A 20,536-nucleotide genomic window follows, 5' to 3' on the forward strand; every position below is an offset into this window, starting at 1 on the left:
GCATGTTGTATGGGGTATTTTGGGGGAACTCACTAAGTTTTGGCTTACAATTCTTGATTTCATTGTTTTCAGATACTTTAGATGATCAAGACAAGGCGAATATGTGATCGTACACATCCTCCTACTAGTTAATGTTTTGGGAGATTTATTGATACTCTAATTCTATGGATTTGATTTGAAAACATTGATTGAATTTCTTATGGTTTTTTATGGAAATGTTTTATAAAAATAAAAAATTTTGTCATGGTTTTTAGGATGTTACACTTTTACACCTCTTTCCTATTGGCTTTCTTATTATTAATAAAAAAGTGTGTTTAATCTCTTTGTTGTTAATTTACTAGAAGTTCATATGAATAAGCATGCTACTTTCATTTTTTCATTAGGGTAAATTGTTAAATTGTGGAAAAAAAACTTATTTGTCTTTTACAAATTTGTTTTTTTATTTATTTTTATTTTTCGGATTTATGTTACTTACCTAAAAAAACTCATTTGCAAAGTAGGTGGGACTACAAAATTGTTGATTCCTAAAATTGAAACGTGAATCTATTTCTGAAGTTATAAAATTCAATTGTTATTTGCAAATCATTACCTTCTATGACAATTTGTTTTTAAGCTTTTGTACTTTTAGTTGCAATTGTGTTTTAATGGTTTTATCAGGGTTGGATGGGGCAATTTTTACTCGGACATTTATATATACATGCAGGTGGGACTACATGTATATATATTGTTGTGTGGGGTATTTTATGAGGGTTGAATAGGAAATGTTATGTTTGCCATGGGTAATTTTTCTCCTTATGCTACTTTGGTTGGGATTTTTTACAATAATGGTTAGTGTTGTAAAATTGATGAGAATAATCAAGTATGTACTAATTTTCATGAATGGTTTTTGGAGGCTGAATTGTTTGGATGTGTTTGTATGCTTTAAAGGGACTCGTATGTAGTAATTTAATGAATCAGATGACCGATTCAGTGAGAATCTTTAGCATGACAAATTTTAAATTGTCATTCTCATTCCTCTTTCCAAATTGTTTTTATTGATGAGGTTTCTTTGCATCATTACCATCTATTTTTTGGCATATAGGTTGTATGGTATGGATGAATGTTTCAGAAGATGTTGCATGACGAATTATGATTGATTGACACCATTCATGGGCCAATAGGCTTGGCTTATTAGGGTTTTAGGCATGATCCCTCAAGTATAAATATGGATGAATTCTAAGTCATTTGATGAGTCGTAATTCTAAAGTGATAGACGAATCTATGTGAAATTGTACTTGTAACATCTGTTTGAGAGCTCTAAAATAAAGAATACTTCTCTCCTGTCTGTGGACATAGATCACCTTAACTGAATCACGTAAATATTGAACAAAATAGTCCTCTCTTTTTGTTAAAACATACATGATCAAACATAAATGAACAAAATCTCGATGTAACACAATAAAGTATGTTCAATTATAATCAACTAAGAGCTATATATATATATATATATATATATATATATATATATATATATATATATATATATATATATATATATATATATATATATATAATCATGTGCTTAGTGAGTTAGTGTGTTTGAAAATTTTACGGAAATTATTTTAAATGTTCACAAATGTTCCAAATGGTTCTTATATTTATAAAAAATGGCAGAAATAGTCTATGTAATAGGATATATACAAAAATAGTCCATATAAGATTAAATTACAATAACAACCATGTATAAGACAAAATTAGAAAATTTGGTATATATGTAAGATAAAACTAAAATAACAACAAAATATGTAAACTTTACATAAAATAGCTTAGCCCTCTTAGCTAAATGGTGGAGAAGATTGAAAAATGTATGATTTTTTATAGTAGATTAATCGCCAAGAAGTCAATTAAAGATGTTTGATTGAATATTCACAAATCAACGCTGATCAAAGGTGAGTTGGGCTATACAGGTATTCAATTTGGTGATCTTTTTAAGAGAGTGGTTGGAAATGGGGACAAAACTCTTTTGGAAGGACTGTTGGTGTGGTCATATGACTTTTAAAAATGTCTTTCCTAATATATATGTAATTGAAAAAAAATGTTGTGTGGTTGATAGAATTAACATTATGAATGGGTGAGATCTTGAATTATTCATCGGATTGGTCAAAGGCGTATAAGAAAGAGTGAGGGAAATACAACAATTTTTGGCTATATCGAATCAGGTTGTTGATTTCCGGCTTGCTACTGGTTGCGGCAGATGGATATAAAGAGGCGATGGTGTAGATGCGTTTTCTATTAGATGCATCAAAGATCTGATGGGAAAACATTCTAAAGGGACAATATGAAGCTTTTAAAATGAGTTAAATGGGCCCAGCTAAAAGGTCAATTGTTTCATTTTGGAGGTTAACTCAAAACAAGATTCTTACTCTAATGAATCTTCATAAACATGGGATTGCTATGTCTACCTCCTTTTATCCCTCTTTTGTTAGGAAGCTATGAGGATTGTGTTAATCTTGTTTTCTTCTTTTTCCTTTGTTTTGTCTTGGTCCTATGGAATTGGTTGGCAACATGGTCCTTCTCTTGTAGTTAGGAAACAGAACTCGTGTGAATACTTGATAAAGTTTCTCAAAACTGCTACTACTACTCTTCAGATGATTTGGAAGGGAAAAAATGTTTTGATTTTAGAAAAGATAGCAGGTGATCTTGATTAGAGTCAATGATATTAGCTTAAATACTTTTAATTGGATTAAACATAAACCTAAATATAACTCTATCAGTTAGCATGCTTTAAACGCCTCTTCAATTCTAGAGTGCTTCTTGTAATTTGGTTCATAAGTCTTTCTGTTTTATTATATTTTAACAACATTTTGTTCACCATTCAAAAAAACATAAATGTTGAAAATATGGTTCCAAAAAAACATAAACGTTGTTGAAAATGTGAAATTATTAAAATCACCACCTTACACAAGCATCCTTATTAGTTTTTAATAAATGACACTATTAAATAAAGCTAATTAACAGGTCCAAAATTAGAATATGTTTTGAAAATTTCATAGTATCCTTTTTTTATTTTATGAAAAAGCTATATTGATTATGTTTTGTAATTACACCAAAGAAACAATGTCAATTTTTATTTTGCCCAATGATTTAATTAAGAATATATAAATTAAATGGTGACAATAGGTTCGTTAACGCATTTTCTGACAATAGTAGATACTGTTTCAACCATTTATCCACTTCTACTAAAGCAGCTTGACAACAACACCATCGATTTTAATCATCATTAATAATTAACTAAAAAGCATCAATAAGGCAAAGGTACTAAAGATCATGATCATGACCCAAAGAACAAAACTACAAAAAAAAGTTTACATAAAAGAAACTGATAAAACAATACCATTAACTTGTAAGCTTTAAATCAAGATTTGTTCTCTTCATCATCTTCTTCAATCTTAGGAGCCAAATAAAACCTTATGTAGCCCATCTCAGCAATCTTGTATTCAACCACCACCGGAAGCTCTGAAGATAGACTGAGTGTGACAGTGCTTGACAGTGGTGTAGCTTTGGTGAATGAATTCATATATCGCAATGCAAATGTCAAGGACACTGGTTCATTCATCTCAATCACAGTAGCCTCTTCTGGCTGCAATTACACATCAAAACCATTTTAGAACAAACATTTGAATTCAAATAGTAAAATAATTGTAAATGTGGTTATGTGTTTACCTTATCTACTGTTGTATTCTGTCTGCATACAACATTTGCAGTTCCAATATCACCTCTTGTTGAGAACTTGACACCTTCTTTAGTCACGGAGATTACAACTACAAGCACGAAACAAAACATTGGATTATTTTTTTTAGATATTAATGGTGTTAATAGACAATTGTTGTGAAGATCTAGTTACCTGTGTCGCCAATACTGCTGAGATCTTTACAAATTCTTGCAAATTCAGATGAAGGCATCCGAACAATAGCATGGTACTCTGCTTCAGGTATGCCAAGATGCTCACTATCAATGTCCATAAGCTTCATCTCAAAATCAGCAATCTTATCCTGGGCTGTAATTCATAAGATAAAAACATCAATTAATAAAAATGTAAAGAGATTAACATACTTAACCACAATAGAATCCCCAAATTCAGGTCTGACAACAAATTATGTGTTTATGTCTAGGCATAAAATCCTTATTGTTTACAAAACTAAACATGAACTTCAAACAGGTACTATATGTTAACATAATCATCAATTAGAAGACTCGTAAAGGATCATATACACTGTCAGGATCTAAAACCACAAGTACGCCCATTCCAAACCTCAATTAACGTTATATAGCTTGAAAATAAAATGGATGCACTTACTGGGGCTTTCAAACATGAAGGTAACGGTATCACTGCCATCGTCAGCCTTTAGAGTGATGATATCATCGTTTCCAGCGCACTTTAGCATCTTAGACATGTTACTCAGATTCATACCCATGGAAATGTTCCGGTCACAACGGTAATGTTCGAAGCCTTCCGATCTAAGAAGAAGAGAGACCAACGCCACGTGACTCGAGTCCATCGCCTGGAGCGAAAATCCGGTGGCTGAGCAGTCGAAATTGGCGTCGTTTACCAGATCTTTGATCGATTCCATCACCTTCTTCAAGAGACTCCCCTGAACTAACCTTAGCTCCAACATTTTTCAACTGAAAAGGATGGAAATCTAGAGATTCTAAAAAGAAAATTAGAGCTAGGTTTTGAAAGACACGAAAAATTGGGGAATTTTGACGAATATGAGATATTGAGGTGTTTGGGGTTTATATATTAGGGGGGAAACAGCTTACGAGGGAAGCCAAACGCTTATTGGCGGGACGATTGAAAAAACTAAAAGCCTTTTATTCCCGCCTTAATTTAATGGGCTTTTGAGTCTTGGGCTTTTGGTCTGATATGTTTCTCGTATTTTATGGGTTCGAAAACAACAATTTTTAATTTGATTTGGTTCAATTATAAATGTTGAATTTCATATCAATTTGATATAATTGAAAATTTATAACATTGTATATTTCGATCTAAACATAATATTGATGCAAAAATATATTGGAGGTAGAAAATTACAGATGGATGATGTAGATAGAGCTTTGGAGTTTTCTTGAACCATTCGATCAAAGACATATTTATCACAAAGAAATATTATGATCAACCATAATCCGGGGTGTCTTGAGACTACATTCTAACATCCAAATTAACGTAGTATACTCACGATAGTGTGTAAAAATGATAAAGACAATCTGGGGTAATTTCTTGTTTGTTTATACCTCCTACGGTTAAGGTATTTATAATGTTTGTTTGTTCATACATTGGATTATCATTTTTTCATATTTAATCAGGAATTAAGTTGTGGGATGCGCATGCTCTGGTGGTAGAGTCATGAATGTCATATATATGGTGGGATGTTTTGACATATTCGTCGCGTTCCAAATAAGGTTGCATTATGTGGTTATTTGGCTTTGATTTAGAGTTATTAATATCGAAGTAAGGGTTTATTGGGATGACCACCACTATATGTCTATATATCGATGTTGATATAAGTATAATTTATGAAACATATGGAAATAAGTTTTCTATCTGATTTTGTATAGGATATACCAAAATCATAACGGAATCCAATTTTAGGTTTTTGGTTTTCTATATTCCAATCCAAATATTAAACATTCATATAATATATACACTTCTTTAATCATTGAATAGAACAATATCATTTTTAATCATATGATCAAAATTTTATCTATTTAGTATATAAAAAAAGCACACAATTTTACGTATCGAAGGGCTTGTTACATTACATATTAAATAAATACAATATTATAATTAGTAAAACTTCTATTTCTTGTGGATAAGGTATAGTTACAACCGTAAACTATAGTGGTGGATCAGTGGATCTAAGATTTTCATATGGGCTCTAATCCATAAAACTTTTGTTGGCATTGTTGCATTCAGTGTCGTGGGCTCTATCGAAAACAAGAAACAACCGTATATTCAACAACATGACAAACAATTCTTTGAAGACGGACGATTAGAATCAATTCATTTTTTATAAATGGATTAAGCATATCGCTAGATTTTTTTGTTGAATTTGTTGGAATGGTGTATTTTCTCAATTTAATTTGTACTTTGTAACTTTTCTAGCACCTTGCTAGCTTACGTGATATAATCTCCACCGTTTAATTTCTTTTTTTTTTACTATTAAATGTTTCGGCAAAAATGAAAACACGTCAATTTGGCGTCTTAACGTCTCGTACTTAACTTTGATGACAACTTAAATATCTTTACCGACAATAACACACATTTGAGTACGTTTAAAATGTTTTCTAATAATAAAAACATGAAATTTTATTTTAATAATTATATTTTTATATGTTGTTTTCGAAAATAAAGAGATGTGAAAACTGTGTATACTTATTTTCTCTCACTATGTGACTATACATTTAATCAATATAAGTTTAGAATGTTTTTTTAAAAGGTCAGACATAAGAATTTCATGTTCAAACTTCAAATATATTGATCTTTAACATTTTAACATATACATTATTGTATCATGTATTTTGTGGTTGCTTTTCCTTTTCGGGGTTTTAGGCTGAAGATATCAAATGATAACACAGAACTTGTAAACAAACACACTTTATTCATTGACTAAACAATTTAAATAAGTAGAGACGCAACTTATACTCTAGCTTACAACGTTCATCCCTAAACTTCGCAACAGGCCTAAAGACTCAATCAAAAACAACTTAGACAGTGGCGGAGAGAATAAGGAGTTGCCGGATGCTTTGCCCCCCTTGATCTCTTTGAAAGTTCTAATATATTATGTTTAAAATGAGCCCATATCTATTACTTATTAATAATGAGCCCCTCCCAATTTTTTAAAAAATAAATGATTATCATATATAAATAAAATTAACGGTGAAAATTGTATACGTCTGACTTAAAGATTATTGCCTTCACCCTTATTTCTTATATTTTAATTGGCCATTGATTATATGTCTATTTATTCATTATATGCTTATTTATTTTAATTAGTCACTATCATTTGTTTGCAAATAGATTTTATAATCGACGATTAACTAAGATTGTCCAACGTTATGTTTTAAGAAACTGTTCTTAGATTCACAACTACATCTACAAGATTTCAATACTTGAAATAAATTTTAATTCTTATTACATATATTAATTTTTGTAACTTGTAAATAATAATTTAATTATTATTAATAATTTGGTTTATTATAATTATAGGGTAAATAATGAATAAAAAAACAAGCATCCCATCGATTCTTTTGTATTACACACATTTCTATCCGATCAGTGATACTAATAAAAATCGATACGTTCCTATATATATCTAGACAATTTTTTTCTTCTTAATATCTTTGTGAATTTTACAAACTCTATTATGATATTTTGATATAAAAAATATTTTAAACTTTTATTAAGATATAAGCCCCCGTTATCCCAAAATCCTAGCTCCGCCCCTGAACTTAGACTATTCCCACTACTGGAAGACAAACTAGTGACTCAATAAAACATAATATTAAATTGAAATTGGACAAATTCAAAATCAAAGCCCATCATTAACATAGACCCAAAACATAAAAAAATAACCCAATAATATCATCCCTTAAACTAAAAAGCTTCAAGCTTCCAGTTTACATTCTTCTCTAAATTTCACAAAATCTTCAACTTTAATTGGTTTGGTCATGACATCAGTCACTTGATTTTTTGTTGTGCAGCGCTCAAGTTTCACCACTTCTTGATCAAGAAGCTTTCTTATGTAATGATATTACACATCAATGTGCTTAGTTCTCTTATGCATGACGGGATTCTTAGCAAGCTTGATTGTAGACATGTTGTCACACCAAACCTCAATTGTTTCAGTGACTTCTTCTAGCTCCTTTAACAACCCCTTTAACCATACACAGTGACAGGCACAGTTTGTGACTGCCACGTATTCAACCTCTGTCGAGGATAGTGTTGTGATATCTTGTTTCCGAGAGCTCCAACAAATAGCAGCATTTCTAAGTAGACATACATACCTAGGTGTACTCCTTTGATCTTCTATGTCTCTTGCATAGTTGTTTTCGGTGAATACCTTCAATTTTCCTTTTGGTTCTCTTGCATACACCATCCCATAATCATAAGTTCCCTTAACGTAACACAAAATCCGTTTTGCAGCTTCCATATGTTCCACCTTCGGATTAGCCATGAATATAGACATAAAACTCACATCATACATCATATCAGGCCTTGTAACTGTCAGGTATATCAAGCTCCCAATCAAGCTTTTATAGATGGTTGGGTCTACTTCCTCCCCTATTCATGCTTTAGTGAGCACATTTCATGGTACTATTGGATTTATAACAAATTGTTATCCCACATCTTGAAACGTTCAAGCACATATTTGGCATTTTTTTACTAATATAGATTCCCTCTGCTAGATGTTGAACTTCCACGCCAAGGAAAATTTTCATTAAGTCAAATTTGTTATCTCACATTCTTTTTCATTGATTGTTTGAATGTTTCACACATCACAACATCATTTCCTGTAAATATTAAATCATCCATATATAAACTTACCGTGATTATTTTGTTCCGTACTTTATTTGCAGATAGTGTATGGTCAAAATTACTTTCCTTGAACCCTCCCGAATGAAATAGCTCTTAATCCGATTAAACCAAGCTCTAAGTAGGGGTGGAATTGGTACGGTACCAATTCATTTTTCTGTAAACCGTGTACCGTACCAACTATAATTGGTATAAAAAAATTGCTACCGGTACCGTACCAAGTATACTTGGTACCAATTTATTTGGCTACCAACAAGTTCGGTTGGTACAAATTGATAATGGTATATACCAACTTCTTTTAATTTTCTATTATAATATTAAAAAATAAGCAAAGACATCAGGGTTTTGATGTGTAGTATATAAATTAGTTACATAGTTCTTTTAGTTTACAAAAGAGTTCTACTGAAGTAACGTTTTAATATTGCGCTTTAACGTGGTAATAACTATTGACCAACACGACCAAATGACTAATATAATGTTATTAAAATAGTAAACACTAAATACAAATAACGGTTGAAATATATATATATATATATATATATATATATATATATATATATATATATATATCAAATGAATTGGTTGGTACGGTATTACCATGGTATTCCAATTTGTGTACCATTACCGTACCAACATTGATCAATTGGTATGGTACTACCAACCAAACATGTTGGCTACCAAGTTTCTTGGTTCGGTTGGTAACATGTTGGTTGGTTTTCTATGGTATAATTTTGTCAGCCCTAGCTCTAAGGGCTTGTTTTAATCCATAAAGAGCCTTTTTTAGTTTATAGAGTTTGGTTTCTTCTACCTTTTCAATGAATCCCCGGGATTGTTCAACAAATACTAACTCCTTGAGTTCACCGTGAAGGAAAGCGCTCTTAACATCAAATTGAAAAATTGCCCAACCTCTTTACGATGCTACAACCAAAATTGTACGAATAGTATCCCACTTAGCCACTGGTGAAAATACCTCACAATAGTTGGTTCCTTTCTTATGAGCATATCCTTTTATCACCAAGAGAGCTTTATACTTATTTATGCTCCCATCTTCATCACCTTGGTCTTATAGACCCATTTAACACCAATTGGTTTTGTGTCAGTTGGCCTTTCAACCAGCTCCCATGTGTTGTTTCCTTTCAATTGATTCCAAATCACATTACATTGTTTTCTTCCATTTATCTTCTTTGTAGGTTTCCTCAAAAGCAGTTGGATCATCCATTGAGCTATACATTACAAAACCAATTTCATCATCTTCATCAGACGTTGATTGCTTGTCGTGATAATCTTTCATCCATTTCTGGTTGAAGTCTCTGCCTGGGACTTTTTAAGATTTGTGGATGGTTTTGCAGTCAATCCTTCACCTGTCTTCGGACTTTCATTTGTGCCTTGTTCTACTTCATTTTGGCGTATGGGACTATTTTGGCTTGATATGTCACCTTGCATTTGTACCTGATTGTATGAGTTTCCTTAAATATCATCACGCTGATTTTTAATTGGAGCATTCACATTTGTTTCTACTTCTACCATAATAATGTTGTGTTCACCATCTATGATTAATTATTCTCCAATCTCTATTGTAATCCAGTTCCACTAGTTTTGTTCATCAAAGATTACATTACGATTGACAATTATCTTTTTTCTGAATAAGACCATACATCCTAAAGCCTTTGACTCTATGCTGGCACCAAGCAACACACACTTACCGCTCCTTTCATCAAGCTTGGTGCATATTTGAGAAGGTATGTGAACATAAGCCAGAAAACCGAACACCAAAAATAGTAAACATTGGGCTTGATACCAGTCCAATGCTCTTCTGGTACCTTATCATCTAGGCTTCTAGTGACAAAGTTGTTTATTAAAGCTGACCTATCTTGCAGCTTCGACCCAAAAGTACAGGTTGTTGTCAATTTTCTCTTGATTCCATGAGCTTCACAAAATTTTGTAAACTCTTTTGATGTAAATTCTCCTCCCCTGTCACTTCTATCACTTCTTAGGCACTTAATACTGACACGTGTTTATGTTTCTACCAATGTCTTAAACTTCTTACAAACTTCAAAGACTTCCCATTTATGTATCAAAAATTAAATCCAAGTTTTCTTGTAAAGTCATCAATAAAATCTAGTGCATATGACTTACCACCTTGAGAAACTGGAGTAATGGGTCCACAAAGAGCAGTGTGGATTAATTGGAGCCTTTCACTAGCTTGCAATTGAGTCTTGTTATATATGGCTTCTCTTTGTTGCTTTCCCACTACACAAGTCTTGCGTATTGTGGTCTTCCCTGCAATCTTTGGTAGCACATCCACCATGTGTCTATGTTGCATTGTTCTGATCGTTTTGTGATCGACATGACTAAAACGTATGTGCCACATTTGAATTTTATCCTTTGTAGTGAGTAGACATTCAACTTTTTGAGTTTTCACTACCCCGTCTACCACAACATGCGATTCTTGGTCATATTTGTTGTTATAATCAGCCCATTGACATGGTGATATACCTTGCATATTCATCTTTTTATTAATCACCCATTCCTTTAACATTGGGCCTGAAATCATTTCCCAACTTGATAGTATGCGAATAGCTTTCATCTAAACGAATAAACCATTTCTTTATTCCTGATACGATTTAAACAAGTTGAGTCTAAGAACCACCTTGCCTTTCTTTATGACTTTTCCACATCAACATAAGCCATTAGTACCAAAATCACACCATAAATGGTGTAGAACTCTTTATCCATTTGTACACTCATACTGGAAGTGCCCAAGTTGTGGCACTTATGGCATTCCATCATAGATTTATCAAATTGAGCACGTCCACGTCCACGAACCCTTCCACGGTAGGAGTTTCCTCTCCCACGTCCATGACCCCTTCCTGTTGTTATGTCTTATTCAACATTTAACACTTGTTCTTTAGGAACTTTCCATTTGAGCTTTTATTCATGGACCAACAGTGAGCTCTGTAGCCCATCCACTAATATTGTATCCATATTTTTCGATTCTTCTATAGAACATACCACAAAATTAAAGTTTTATGTGAGAGTTCGAAGAATTTTTTTAACGATCTTAATGTCAGTAACCTCTTCTTCACAGTTCCTCATATCATTTGCTATCATCATTGTTCTTCCAAAATAATCAGTCATAGTTTCTTCGGGCCGCATTTCAAGAGTTTCAAACTCTCTTCAAAGCTGTTGCAATTGTGCTCTCTTTACCCTTGCATTTCCATGGTACTTGACCCGTATCGCATCCCAAATTTGTTTAGTTGTACCTTTTGGATAATTGTCTTCAAAATATGCTTGTCGGTTGATTGAAACAGGTAATTATGCGCCTTCAGATCCTTTAACTTCAACTTCATCTCATCCAAATTTTTTTGTTGCATAGCTGTAACCTGCTTGTTAGGTATGGGTTCCACAAACCCTTTATCGACTACATGCCAATACTCCTTTGATCGAAGGAGAATTTCCATAACTAATCTCCAATGATCATAGTCCCCATCAGACTTGGGTGCACATGGACTCTGAAAGCTTTGACTTTTCTCCTATTTGCGTGACTACCTTCCTCTCTCTATTTCCTTTGGTGACCACTCCTTAATTGGCTCTGATACCACTTGAAGAGAGCAAATGATAATATAGAACATGTAAACTCATACACTTTATTCGTTGACCGAACAATTTAAATAAGTAGAGACACAACTCATACTCTAGCTTACAACGTCCATCCCCAAACTTCGCAACAGACTTAAAGACTCGATCAAAAAATACTTAGATTATTCCTACTACTGGAAGACAAAACACGTGACTCAATAAAACATTATCTTGGACCGAAGTTGGACAGATCCAAAACCAAAGTCCATTATTAACAGAGACCCAAAACATGAAAATAACCCAATATGGGTCACATTAGGGGTGTTAATTTATGACACGACACGACAAAAATACACGAAATGAAACGAAGTTGAGACGAAATCAAAATTCGAATTCGTGTTCATGTCGTTTTCGTGTAAAGATTAAAAAAATCGATGTCGTGTCGTGTCCGTGTTCATAAATCGACACGATTAAGCATGTGGTTGTCGTGTTTGTCGTTTTTTTCATGTTATATATCTTTAAGTATGAACGAAATACACTAATAGTTATGTAATATTATATTTATCGTGTCGTGTTGTCGTGTTTTAATTGGTTCATTTTCGTGTTAATGAAAAAAAACACGACATCGTGTCGTGTCGTGTTCGTGTTATACAGAATCTTGTCGTGTCATGTCGTTTCGTGTTAGACAAAAACACGACACGACTGCCCGATTTGACAACCCTAGTCTACATCGCCATACGGTGGGGGTGACGTTGCCTAATGTATTTAAGCTTGAGTCCTTGATTGTTCATTTGTTTGCATTTGTAACCAACAAAAGATAGGTTGTTTAATGAGATAGTTTAGTATTCATTTTTTTTTTTGGATTCCCTGTAGGCATAAAAAATGGTCTTTGACTTTGGTTCATTGTTGAAAAATCCGATCCTAGCTTGTATGACTTTGTAATTTCTCTTGAGAGGCTTTTTTTTTTTAATAATATCTTGCTGTTAAAAAAAACTTTTAAATGTGATGGGCGTGATCCATGTGAACTGTGCAGCATTCGATATTCTGCAAGACTACAACAAAACTCGATTTACTTATTAAATAGCGCGAGCATGACTAATTGTAGTCTTGTACATTGTTTTCAACATTTTGTAGTGCAACATAAGTATTTCAAATAATTATAAATTTATACTCGATATCCTAAAATTAATAATATAAAATCGAGATCAGTATCGTTTAAACGTTATATTATTCCAGTGATTTTGCTTTCCTTCGAAAGTGATGCTTATGTAGCACCTAAGTGGTAATCGAGAGAAGTTGTGTTATTGTAAGATAATTTTTGAAGATATAAGATAGTTAATTTATTGGATGCTATACTACCAATAAAAATCGATCGAATCAAATTATTATCCAGTTTGATATATCTATTAATACCTAATTATCATTTAATTACCATCTACATCTAATTAATGATGGATCTAATATTTTGATGTTTCTTTTTTCATATTTCAACACCATAAGTTTGCTATTGTCTGGTTTGGATCGGTTAACTCAAAGTTAAAGATGATTTCAGTAAAAAAAAAAAATAAATAAGGACTTTATTTTTGGGCTCGGTCTTTTCATCATCAATTTTTTACATGTTGAACCGACCGATTAAACTCGATTTTCTCTTGAATCGGCACAATTAATCTCGGTTACTGAATCACATGGTATTCTATTATAGACTTGTCACTGTCAATACACAAAGTAATAATAAGAAATGTATTTTTTTTTTGTCCACAGTGACCGTAGAATAATAGATAATTCCAATAAAGTTAGAAAACCAAACATTTTCTTTCACAACATTATAATAAACATCGAGTTCTTTTACAAGGTTTCTCTTTCAACCTCCATAAAATCATTTGGATATAACATATTAAAATTTACTATCTTCGATGCGTTGAATTGAGAAAATGAGCAACAATGGCTCAAAGTCTTCGTATTTGTAATCAATATGATGTTTATCTCGCTAAAATGGTCATGAAAATTTTAAAGTTGCATATCAAGAATCATGATAAAAATATGAACCATTAATTGTTGATGTAGATATTTGTCTTCAATTCCCTGCTGCACATGTCTACTTTTTTTAGATAGTTCATAAAAAAACCATCTACTTTATTTTAAAGTTATTAAAACTCATTATCTCTAAGCTTTTATAATTATTTTTGTTGTATCTACTAATAAAACCGCTTCCAGTAAGTGATGATATTATTAAAGTACTTAAGACAACATATGTTTAAGCTGTAAATTATGCAACATCAAGTGTAACTAATAAGTTGAATAATAAACATGAGATAATTACCTATTAATAAAGCTAACTCTAAATAAGAATAATTAAGTTTTTACATCGATGTGGAAATCAAACGGATAAAAAACTGCATTGATAACCCTTTATGAACGACAAAACTATTTCTTAAAAAGATTACATCCATAAATTTTAGTGTCGTAACATTATTATAAATGATCTTATGCACGCTGTTGAGGAGCTCTAAAAGCCTCTGTTGTAAAAACAAAAAATATCAAATGTAAATTTTAAAATGTTTACTCATGTTTCTTACTATGCAGAAGACAAATTTTAAAGCACTTTTATCCATAGAAAAATCTCACTTCTAAAGCCCAAAAAGAAAGTAACCCCTGTTAGATCTACACATGTATTTCCCTCCTATCCACTAAAAAACCAAAAACTTCAGCCCGTATAAGTGTTGTCCATCCAAAGAAGTTCACGTGTTTCTTTTGTGGAGGAAAACCAAATGTATATAAACACGTCAAAAAAGAACATTCTTATCCATATTATGTTGGTACTTACAATGTATGACATGCTCCCGAATGAGTTTAAGCATACCTTGTGACCTAAACAGAAATTATTTAATAGGTCAGGTTAAAAACACAAAACCGTTCAATTAATCATGTTAAGTTGAGTTGAGACTTTATATATGTTTAATAAACAAATTAAATTTGAACATACTTCACTTGTTTTCTCACTTTTATCAAACTACGTATGTTATATAAACCTTTATGACTATGCTAGTTGTTTAATTGGTATATATCAATCACATACATAAAAGCTTGATATAATCTATTAAAAAAAAAAGTTTACAATTTATATAGGTAATTCGGTGTCACTGAAGTACTAACGAGTTAAAATCATTTGTACATTTGCAATAAAAGACATACATTGCTCTTGTTGCTTTCATTCTCCCTTACAAGAATGCATACAAAACTAACGTCCGTACCTTCCCTTACCTCTTGCCCTCAAATTACCAAACTAAATTATACAATGTTACATTCTACTCCCCTATACTTCACTCTTAGGAACAACATACACCCTCGCTTTTACAATAGATCCATTTCCGACCTTAAACCCTGGGCTCACCGGAAAACCGACTACATGCCCCGCCGCCACCCTCCCACCCGGAAACCTCACCACGCTTTCCATATACTGCGGATGAAACTCCGCCCCTCTACTTCCTTCAAAATGAGTCGGTGGTGGATCCAAAGAGAACGCCAGCAAATGAAGAAGCCAAACCGCCTTAGCCAGCCCTAAGAACTCGCCGTAGAATCGAGTCCTTGGGTGGTTTCCGGCCAAGATCTGACTCCGTTGTTCCAAATCTCCAAACAACGATTCCTCCATCTTTGGGTGAACGATTGAGAGGTATTTTTTTGAGCAGAAGTTCCCGAACTGGCATGTCGGGAGGATTCCAAGGAGCTCAATCGGATCCATTGCTTTCATGTCGCGGTATTGTGTGAAGCATTCCGTTCGAAATTGGTTAGGGTTTAGGAGCGACGATAGGCTTCCGTCCATGTAGAACGTCTCGTGATCAAATCCTTGGAAAATCTTCCGGTTAACATACGATTCGAGAGCGTACTTAGCATGATTCGGTCCGACAATGGAATCTCTGGGGGTGGCCGGAGCACCGGTGGCGGGGGTGCTTGTGGCGGAGGCTTCGATGGATCTAACGGTGGCTGCAATATCCCAATGTGCCGATTTCATGAGCGATAGGAGCAACGATGTGAACGATTTCGATCCTTCTTTCACTGAACTTATGCATGATTCAAAAGTGGCTGCAACATCCGGCATTGGCGACGGCAAAACTACACAAGCAAATGGTGGCCGGTGGTGTTATGTCTCGAATAATAAGGTACAAGTAACAATGCATGATGGTTTAGTAAAATCGTTTCAAGGTACAAGCAAGAAAGCATGAGGGTGAAAATTTATTCCAGTTAATGCTGTAAGGTACAAGTAACAATGCATGGGCTAAGCAATCATGAACAATGGTGAAAAAGCAGATAGTTGTTGGGTACAGATTAATTATTAAATGCATAGTGGTGAGATTTTACATTTTAGCCCCGCTTAAGAGTTGTAACGTACAAGTTATATTGCATTATGATGATATCTTCTGTCTATGACAAATGTTAACTTCTTAACGTATGTCATTTTTCTGAAATTTTAGAATTATTTCTGTTTCCACTTGTCAATTTCTGGTGCTTTTAATTACAATGATATATATGATTAACTTAAAATCAACTAATACAAGGGAATGTAATTGAATTTCATTCCAATGACATATTTTGTTAAGAGCATGTTTTCTGGAATAATATACAGGGTCATTTTATTATGGAGAAAGGACATTTTGGTCCTTTTATAGAAAAATGAAATTTAACAATAAAACTTTAGAAAATATGCAGAAAATAGCATTGTACTTTATAAAAATATGATTTTTAACATATTTTCCAAAAGAAAGTACAATGTTTTGCTGTGTATGTGTTGTAAAAAAACAAAAATTGCAACAAATGTGACTGTTTTCCCCCTGCTTAGAAAACTACTTTTAATAAAAAATCAACATGTAGCCCTTGGTTCAAAACTACTTAATAATCATATGATTAGTAAAATATGAAGTTTTACACCCGATTTGATTAAAAAACTATTAAATGTGATGTGCAAATAGTGGGTTAAAAAGAAAAGAAAAGGTTATTTTCGTCTTTTCCTTCTTTTTTTTACTTCTTCATTAGCTATTGTTCCAGTTTTACTATAGGTAAAAGCAGAAATGATCCATGGTTAAAAAATACAAATTCCATGTGTTTGGAACAAAAATAACATTGTAATAAATGCAGATTTAATGGAAATGGTAATTCCATTAAAAAAAATTGATTTTCTAAATTTCTAGAATGTATGGTTCTATAAAGTATTTTGCTTGAAATTATGAAATTCTTGGATTTTAAAATAACCATACTTTCTAGAACTTTAGAAAATCAAAAAAAAAAATAATGGGTGAAAGTACATTGTAAATTTACTTGATATAATACTCCAAGCAAAAATTATGAAATTCTTGGATTTTAAAATAACTGAAAACATGTAACTGTAAATAGTACTTTGAATCATATCAGGAGGTATTTTTTGTTTACAAATGAGGGTCATGTCATTATTGCCACTTTGTGAGTGACTTAAATCACCAAGACCATTTTTAAGTTCCAGAGAGAAAGTATAAAGTTGGAAAAGGAGCTTAAAATACATTGCTAACAGTTTAAAGTTTTAAAAAGGGCTGAAATTTCTTGCAATTAATCTAAGTGATTCAAAGTATAAAGAAGCAACATGGGGGAAATGAAAATAAGCTTTTAAACAATTTTGGATCTGAAAACTCATTGATTAGACCTCAAAACTCAAAACTCCATCATTCTCATTTTGTATCAAAAGAATCATGGAAATCAATGTTTAGGCAATGACAGATTTACCATTTTGTGAACACATTCTATACATTTAGATCATAATATTTTTTTTTCAATAAACCCGTATGGTAGCTAGTTAATCCAATAAAATAGTTATACTTTACAACTAAGGGTAAGATGTACCTTGGAGTTGACTACTGTAGTTGACTTTTTTCTTTGACTGATGATGAGAGTGAGACCTACTCTTCCGACCACCGCTTCCGCCGCTACTGAGCACGGTGGCCGTTTTTAACTTCTCCCTTAAGTTTTCTATCTCCGCTTCCTTGTTCTTCACATCCGTCTTCAACTTCTCCATCGCCGCTTCATACGGTGCTACCACCTCCCTCAGCATAACTCCGGCAACCTTCCTCCTGACCGCATCCGCCACACCGCTGCCGACACTCCTCCGAAATCTCTCTCTCAAAACCCCTAGCCTCTTCATCTCGGCTACAACTGCCATGTCAGACGATCTCATTTTTTGTGGATCCCAGGGGCAATGGGACTCCTGAAGACTAACGTACGCCTTCTTCATAGACGACACCGTTTCGAACACTTCATTCATCAACGTAACCATTTCCATCTGTCTCTCTGTTTTATAGCCATCTCCTCTTTCTTCCACCACCGCCAGCGCCGGAGACAGTTTTTTATCTTCATCTTCGTCTTCGTTGTAGTATTTCTCCATCCTGCTACGCTCTTCGTAATCTGAATCGTCGTCGTCCGTGATGTCGTCGGCGTAGTGTCGAGCGGAACCAAGCGGGTGAAGCAAACAGGAGCCAGTGACTCGCTGGATCAGATCTGATAAATTGGAGGCCTTATTGGCCATCTTCGGTTCGTGAATCTCCAAGGTTTCTGCAAATTATGCGATTAAGGTGAGATTTTCAGGCGTGCATTTGCAGATCTCTTTGATTTTGGGCTCTGTAATAACTCCGTTAACAAACAGAATTGTGAAATGTGTAGGGATTCGAAGAAGATGGGGATTAATTAATGAGGTGCCTGAGTGTGTGTGGGTTTGGTGGTGTTTTGTGTAATTAAATCATCACTTGTAATTTTCACATGCCCCACCCTCTTGATGGGGGATTTGATTGATGAACATTGCAGCCAGCCCTTTTAAGTTTTAACTTTCTAGAATAATTCTTCCCATTTCACAACCCTTTCTGATTTAAAGTGGGCCTCTTAAAAACAAAATCGATTTGGAAAACTGATTAGTGATTATTACAAAAAAGTTGAATAGAAAGTCACACTTTTTATAATTCTAAATGCTTATAGTTAAAAGATTAAATTATTTTCAATTATAGAAATGTTTAAAAATAACTATTTTATAATCTTTAGTGTCAAAAAATAAGTAAGAAATAGAAGATTTTTAAAAATGACTATGTACTCCAGAAAGAGTCGTCGACTCAAAAAAAAAAAAAAATATTGATGATGGTTTATCCTTTTTTCACTCCAATTTGTTTTTTTGGCTATGATTGTTCTTCGTAAAAAAAATATTAAAAAACAAAAAATAGGTTTATTTAAAATTAATTCTCTACCAAATAAAACTTTCTATTCGTTATATAAATATTTTTGTAAAAGATAGATATAAAATTTTTAAGTGTTCAAATTTTAATTTTAAAAAATACAAGCTTTTATAAAATATAATATTTTTTTCTTGAAAATTCAAATATATGAATGAAAAGTTCTTAACCTTAATTTTTAAGGATTTGGTAATATATATATATATATATATATATATATATATATATATATATATATATATATATATATATATATATATATATATATATGTGGTTAGGTTCATGTGAGACGGTCTAATTTTATGAGACCGTGAGACGCATTTTTTTATTTTTTTTTCATTTTTTTTAGTTAATTCAACTTCCAAAAATAATATTTAAAAAAAGAATTTTTTGATTTTTCCATTTATTTTGCATTTTAAAATTATTTTTAGAATATGTACAGTGTAATATTCTATTTAGAATATTTCACGTATTTTTCAAAAAAAATGGGATGCTTTTTTATTTATTTTTATTTTTTTTAGTTAATTCAAGTTTCGAAAATAATATTTAAAAAAAGAATTTTTAGATTTTTCTATTTATTTTGCATTTTAAAATTATTTTTTAGAATATGTCAGTGTAATATTCTATTTAGAATATTTCACGTATTTTTAAAAAAAAATGGGATTTTTTTTATTTTTTTTTATTTTTTTATTTTTTTAGTTAATTCAAGTTCCGAAAATAATACTTAAAAAAAAGAATTTTTGGATTTTTCCATTTATTTTGCATTTTAAAATTATTTTTAGATTTGGTATCACGGTCTCACAAAATTAGAATGGTCTCAAATGAACCTGAACCTATATATATATATATATATATATATATATATATATATATATATATATATATATATATATATATATATATATATATATATGCAAACAAATTAAATAAGAACCACTAAAAGTTAAGAACCGTAAAAACCTCATTTTATAACCAAATCTACACACACTACATACTCTCTCATTTTGTTATTTTCTCTCATCTAAAACTTGAAGAACACACAAACATTACCACCAGTTAGCCACCAGCCACCATCCTTGACTGCCACCGCCTCATACCACCAGCGAAACCCGCATTTTCTTTCCGCCGACAAACCACGACCATCAGATCC

At 32.4% G+C, this 20,536-nt stretch overlaps 3 protein-coding genes across 3 annotated transcripts; all 3 read right to left on the bottom strand.

Moving 5' to 3' along the window:
- Nucleotides 1–3,228: 3,228 nt before the first annotated feature.
- LOC111916510 (proliferating cell nuclear antigen) lies at nucleotides 3,229–4,758 on the bottom strand. Its single transcript, XM_023912174.3, has 4 exons — nucleotides 4,337–4,758; nucleotides 3,884–4,036; nucleotides 3,703–3,800; nucleotides 3,229–3,619 (listed from the first exon to the last, which is right to left on the bottom strand). Exons 1-4 carry the CDS (start codon nucleotides 4,653–4,655, stop codon nucleotides 3,395–3,397), a joined length of 795 nt encoding a protein of 264 aa, XP_023767942.1. The 5' UTR covers nucleotides 4,656–4,758; the 3' UTR covers nucleotides 3,229–3,394.
- A 3,032-nt stretch (nucleotides 4,759–7,790) lies between these two features.
- Nucleotides 7,791–8,213, bottom strand: LOC122197957 (secreted RxLR effector protein 161-like). The gene has a single exon (XM_042902173.1). It carries the CDS (start codon nucleotides 8,211–8,213, stop codon nucleotides 7,791–7,793), a length of 423 nt encoding a protein of 140 aa, XP_042758107.1.
- Nucleotides 8,214–15,268: 7,055 nt separating this feature from the next.
- Nucleotides 15,269–18,968, bottom strand: LOC111916508 (protein GRAVITROPIC IN THE LIGHT 1). The gene is made up of 2 exons (XM_023912173.3): nucleotides 18,017–18,968; nucleotides 15,269–16,261 (listed from the first exon to the last, which is right to left on the bottom strand). The coding sequence occupies exons 1-2, from the start codon at nucleotides 18,693–18,695 to the stop codon at nucleotides 15,465–15,467; spliced, it is 1,476 nt and encodes a 491-aa protein (XP_023767941.1). The 5' UTR covers nucleotides 18,696–18,968; the 3' UTR covers nucleotides 15,269–15,464.
- Nucleotides 18,969–20,536: the final 1,568 nt, after the last annotated feature.

This window comes from Lactuca sativa, chromosome 5 (genome assembly GCF_002870075.4).
Source record: "Lactuca sativa cultivar Salinas chromosome 5, Lsat_Salinas_v11, whole genome shotgun sequence".
Lineage (NCBI taxonomy): Eukaryota > Viridiplantae > Streptophyta > Magnoliopsida > Asterales > Asteraceae > Lactuca > Lactuca sativa.

Coding starts and splice junctions, on each gene's coding strand:
- LOC111916510 (XM_023912174.3), bottom strand. CDS start 4,655: ATGTTGGAGCTAAGGTTAGTTCAGGGGAGTCTCTTGAAGAAGGTGATG. Junction 4,037..4,336: donor CTTCATGTTTGAAAGCCCCA/GTAAGTGCATCC, acceptor TATGAATTACAG/CCCAGGATAAGATTGCTGAT. Junction 3,620..3,702: donor AGAATACAACAGTAGATAAG/GTAAACACATAA, acceptor GTGTAATTGCAG/CCAGAAGAGGCTACTGTGAT.
- LOC122197957 (XM_042902173.1), bottom strand. CDS start 8,213: ATGGCTAATCCGAAGGTGGAACATATGGAAGCTGCAAAACGGATTTTG.
- LOC111916508 (XM_023912173.3), bottom strand. CDS start 18,695: ATGGCCAATAAGGCCTCCAATTTATCAGATCTGATCCAGCGAGTCACT. Junction 16,262..18,016: donor CTACAGTAGTCAACTCCAAG/GTACATCTTACC, acceptor TTGCTTGTGTAG/TTTTGCCGTCGCCAATGCCG.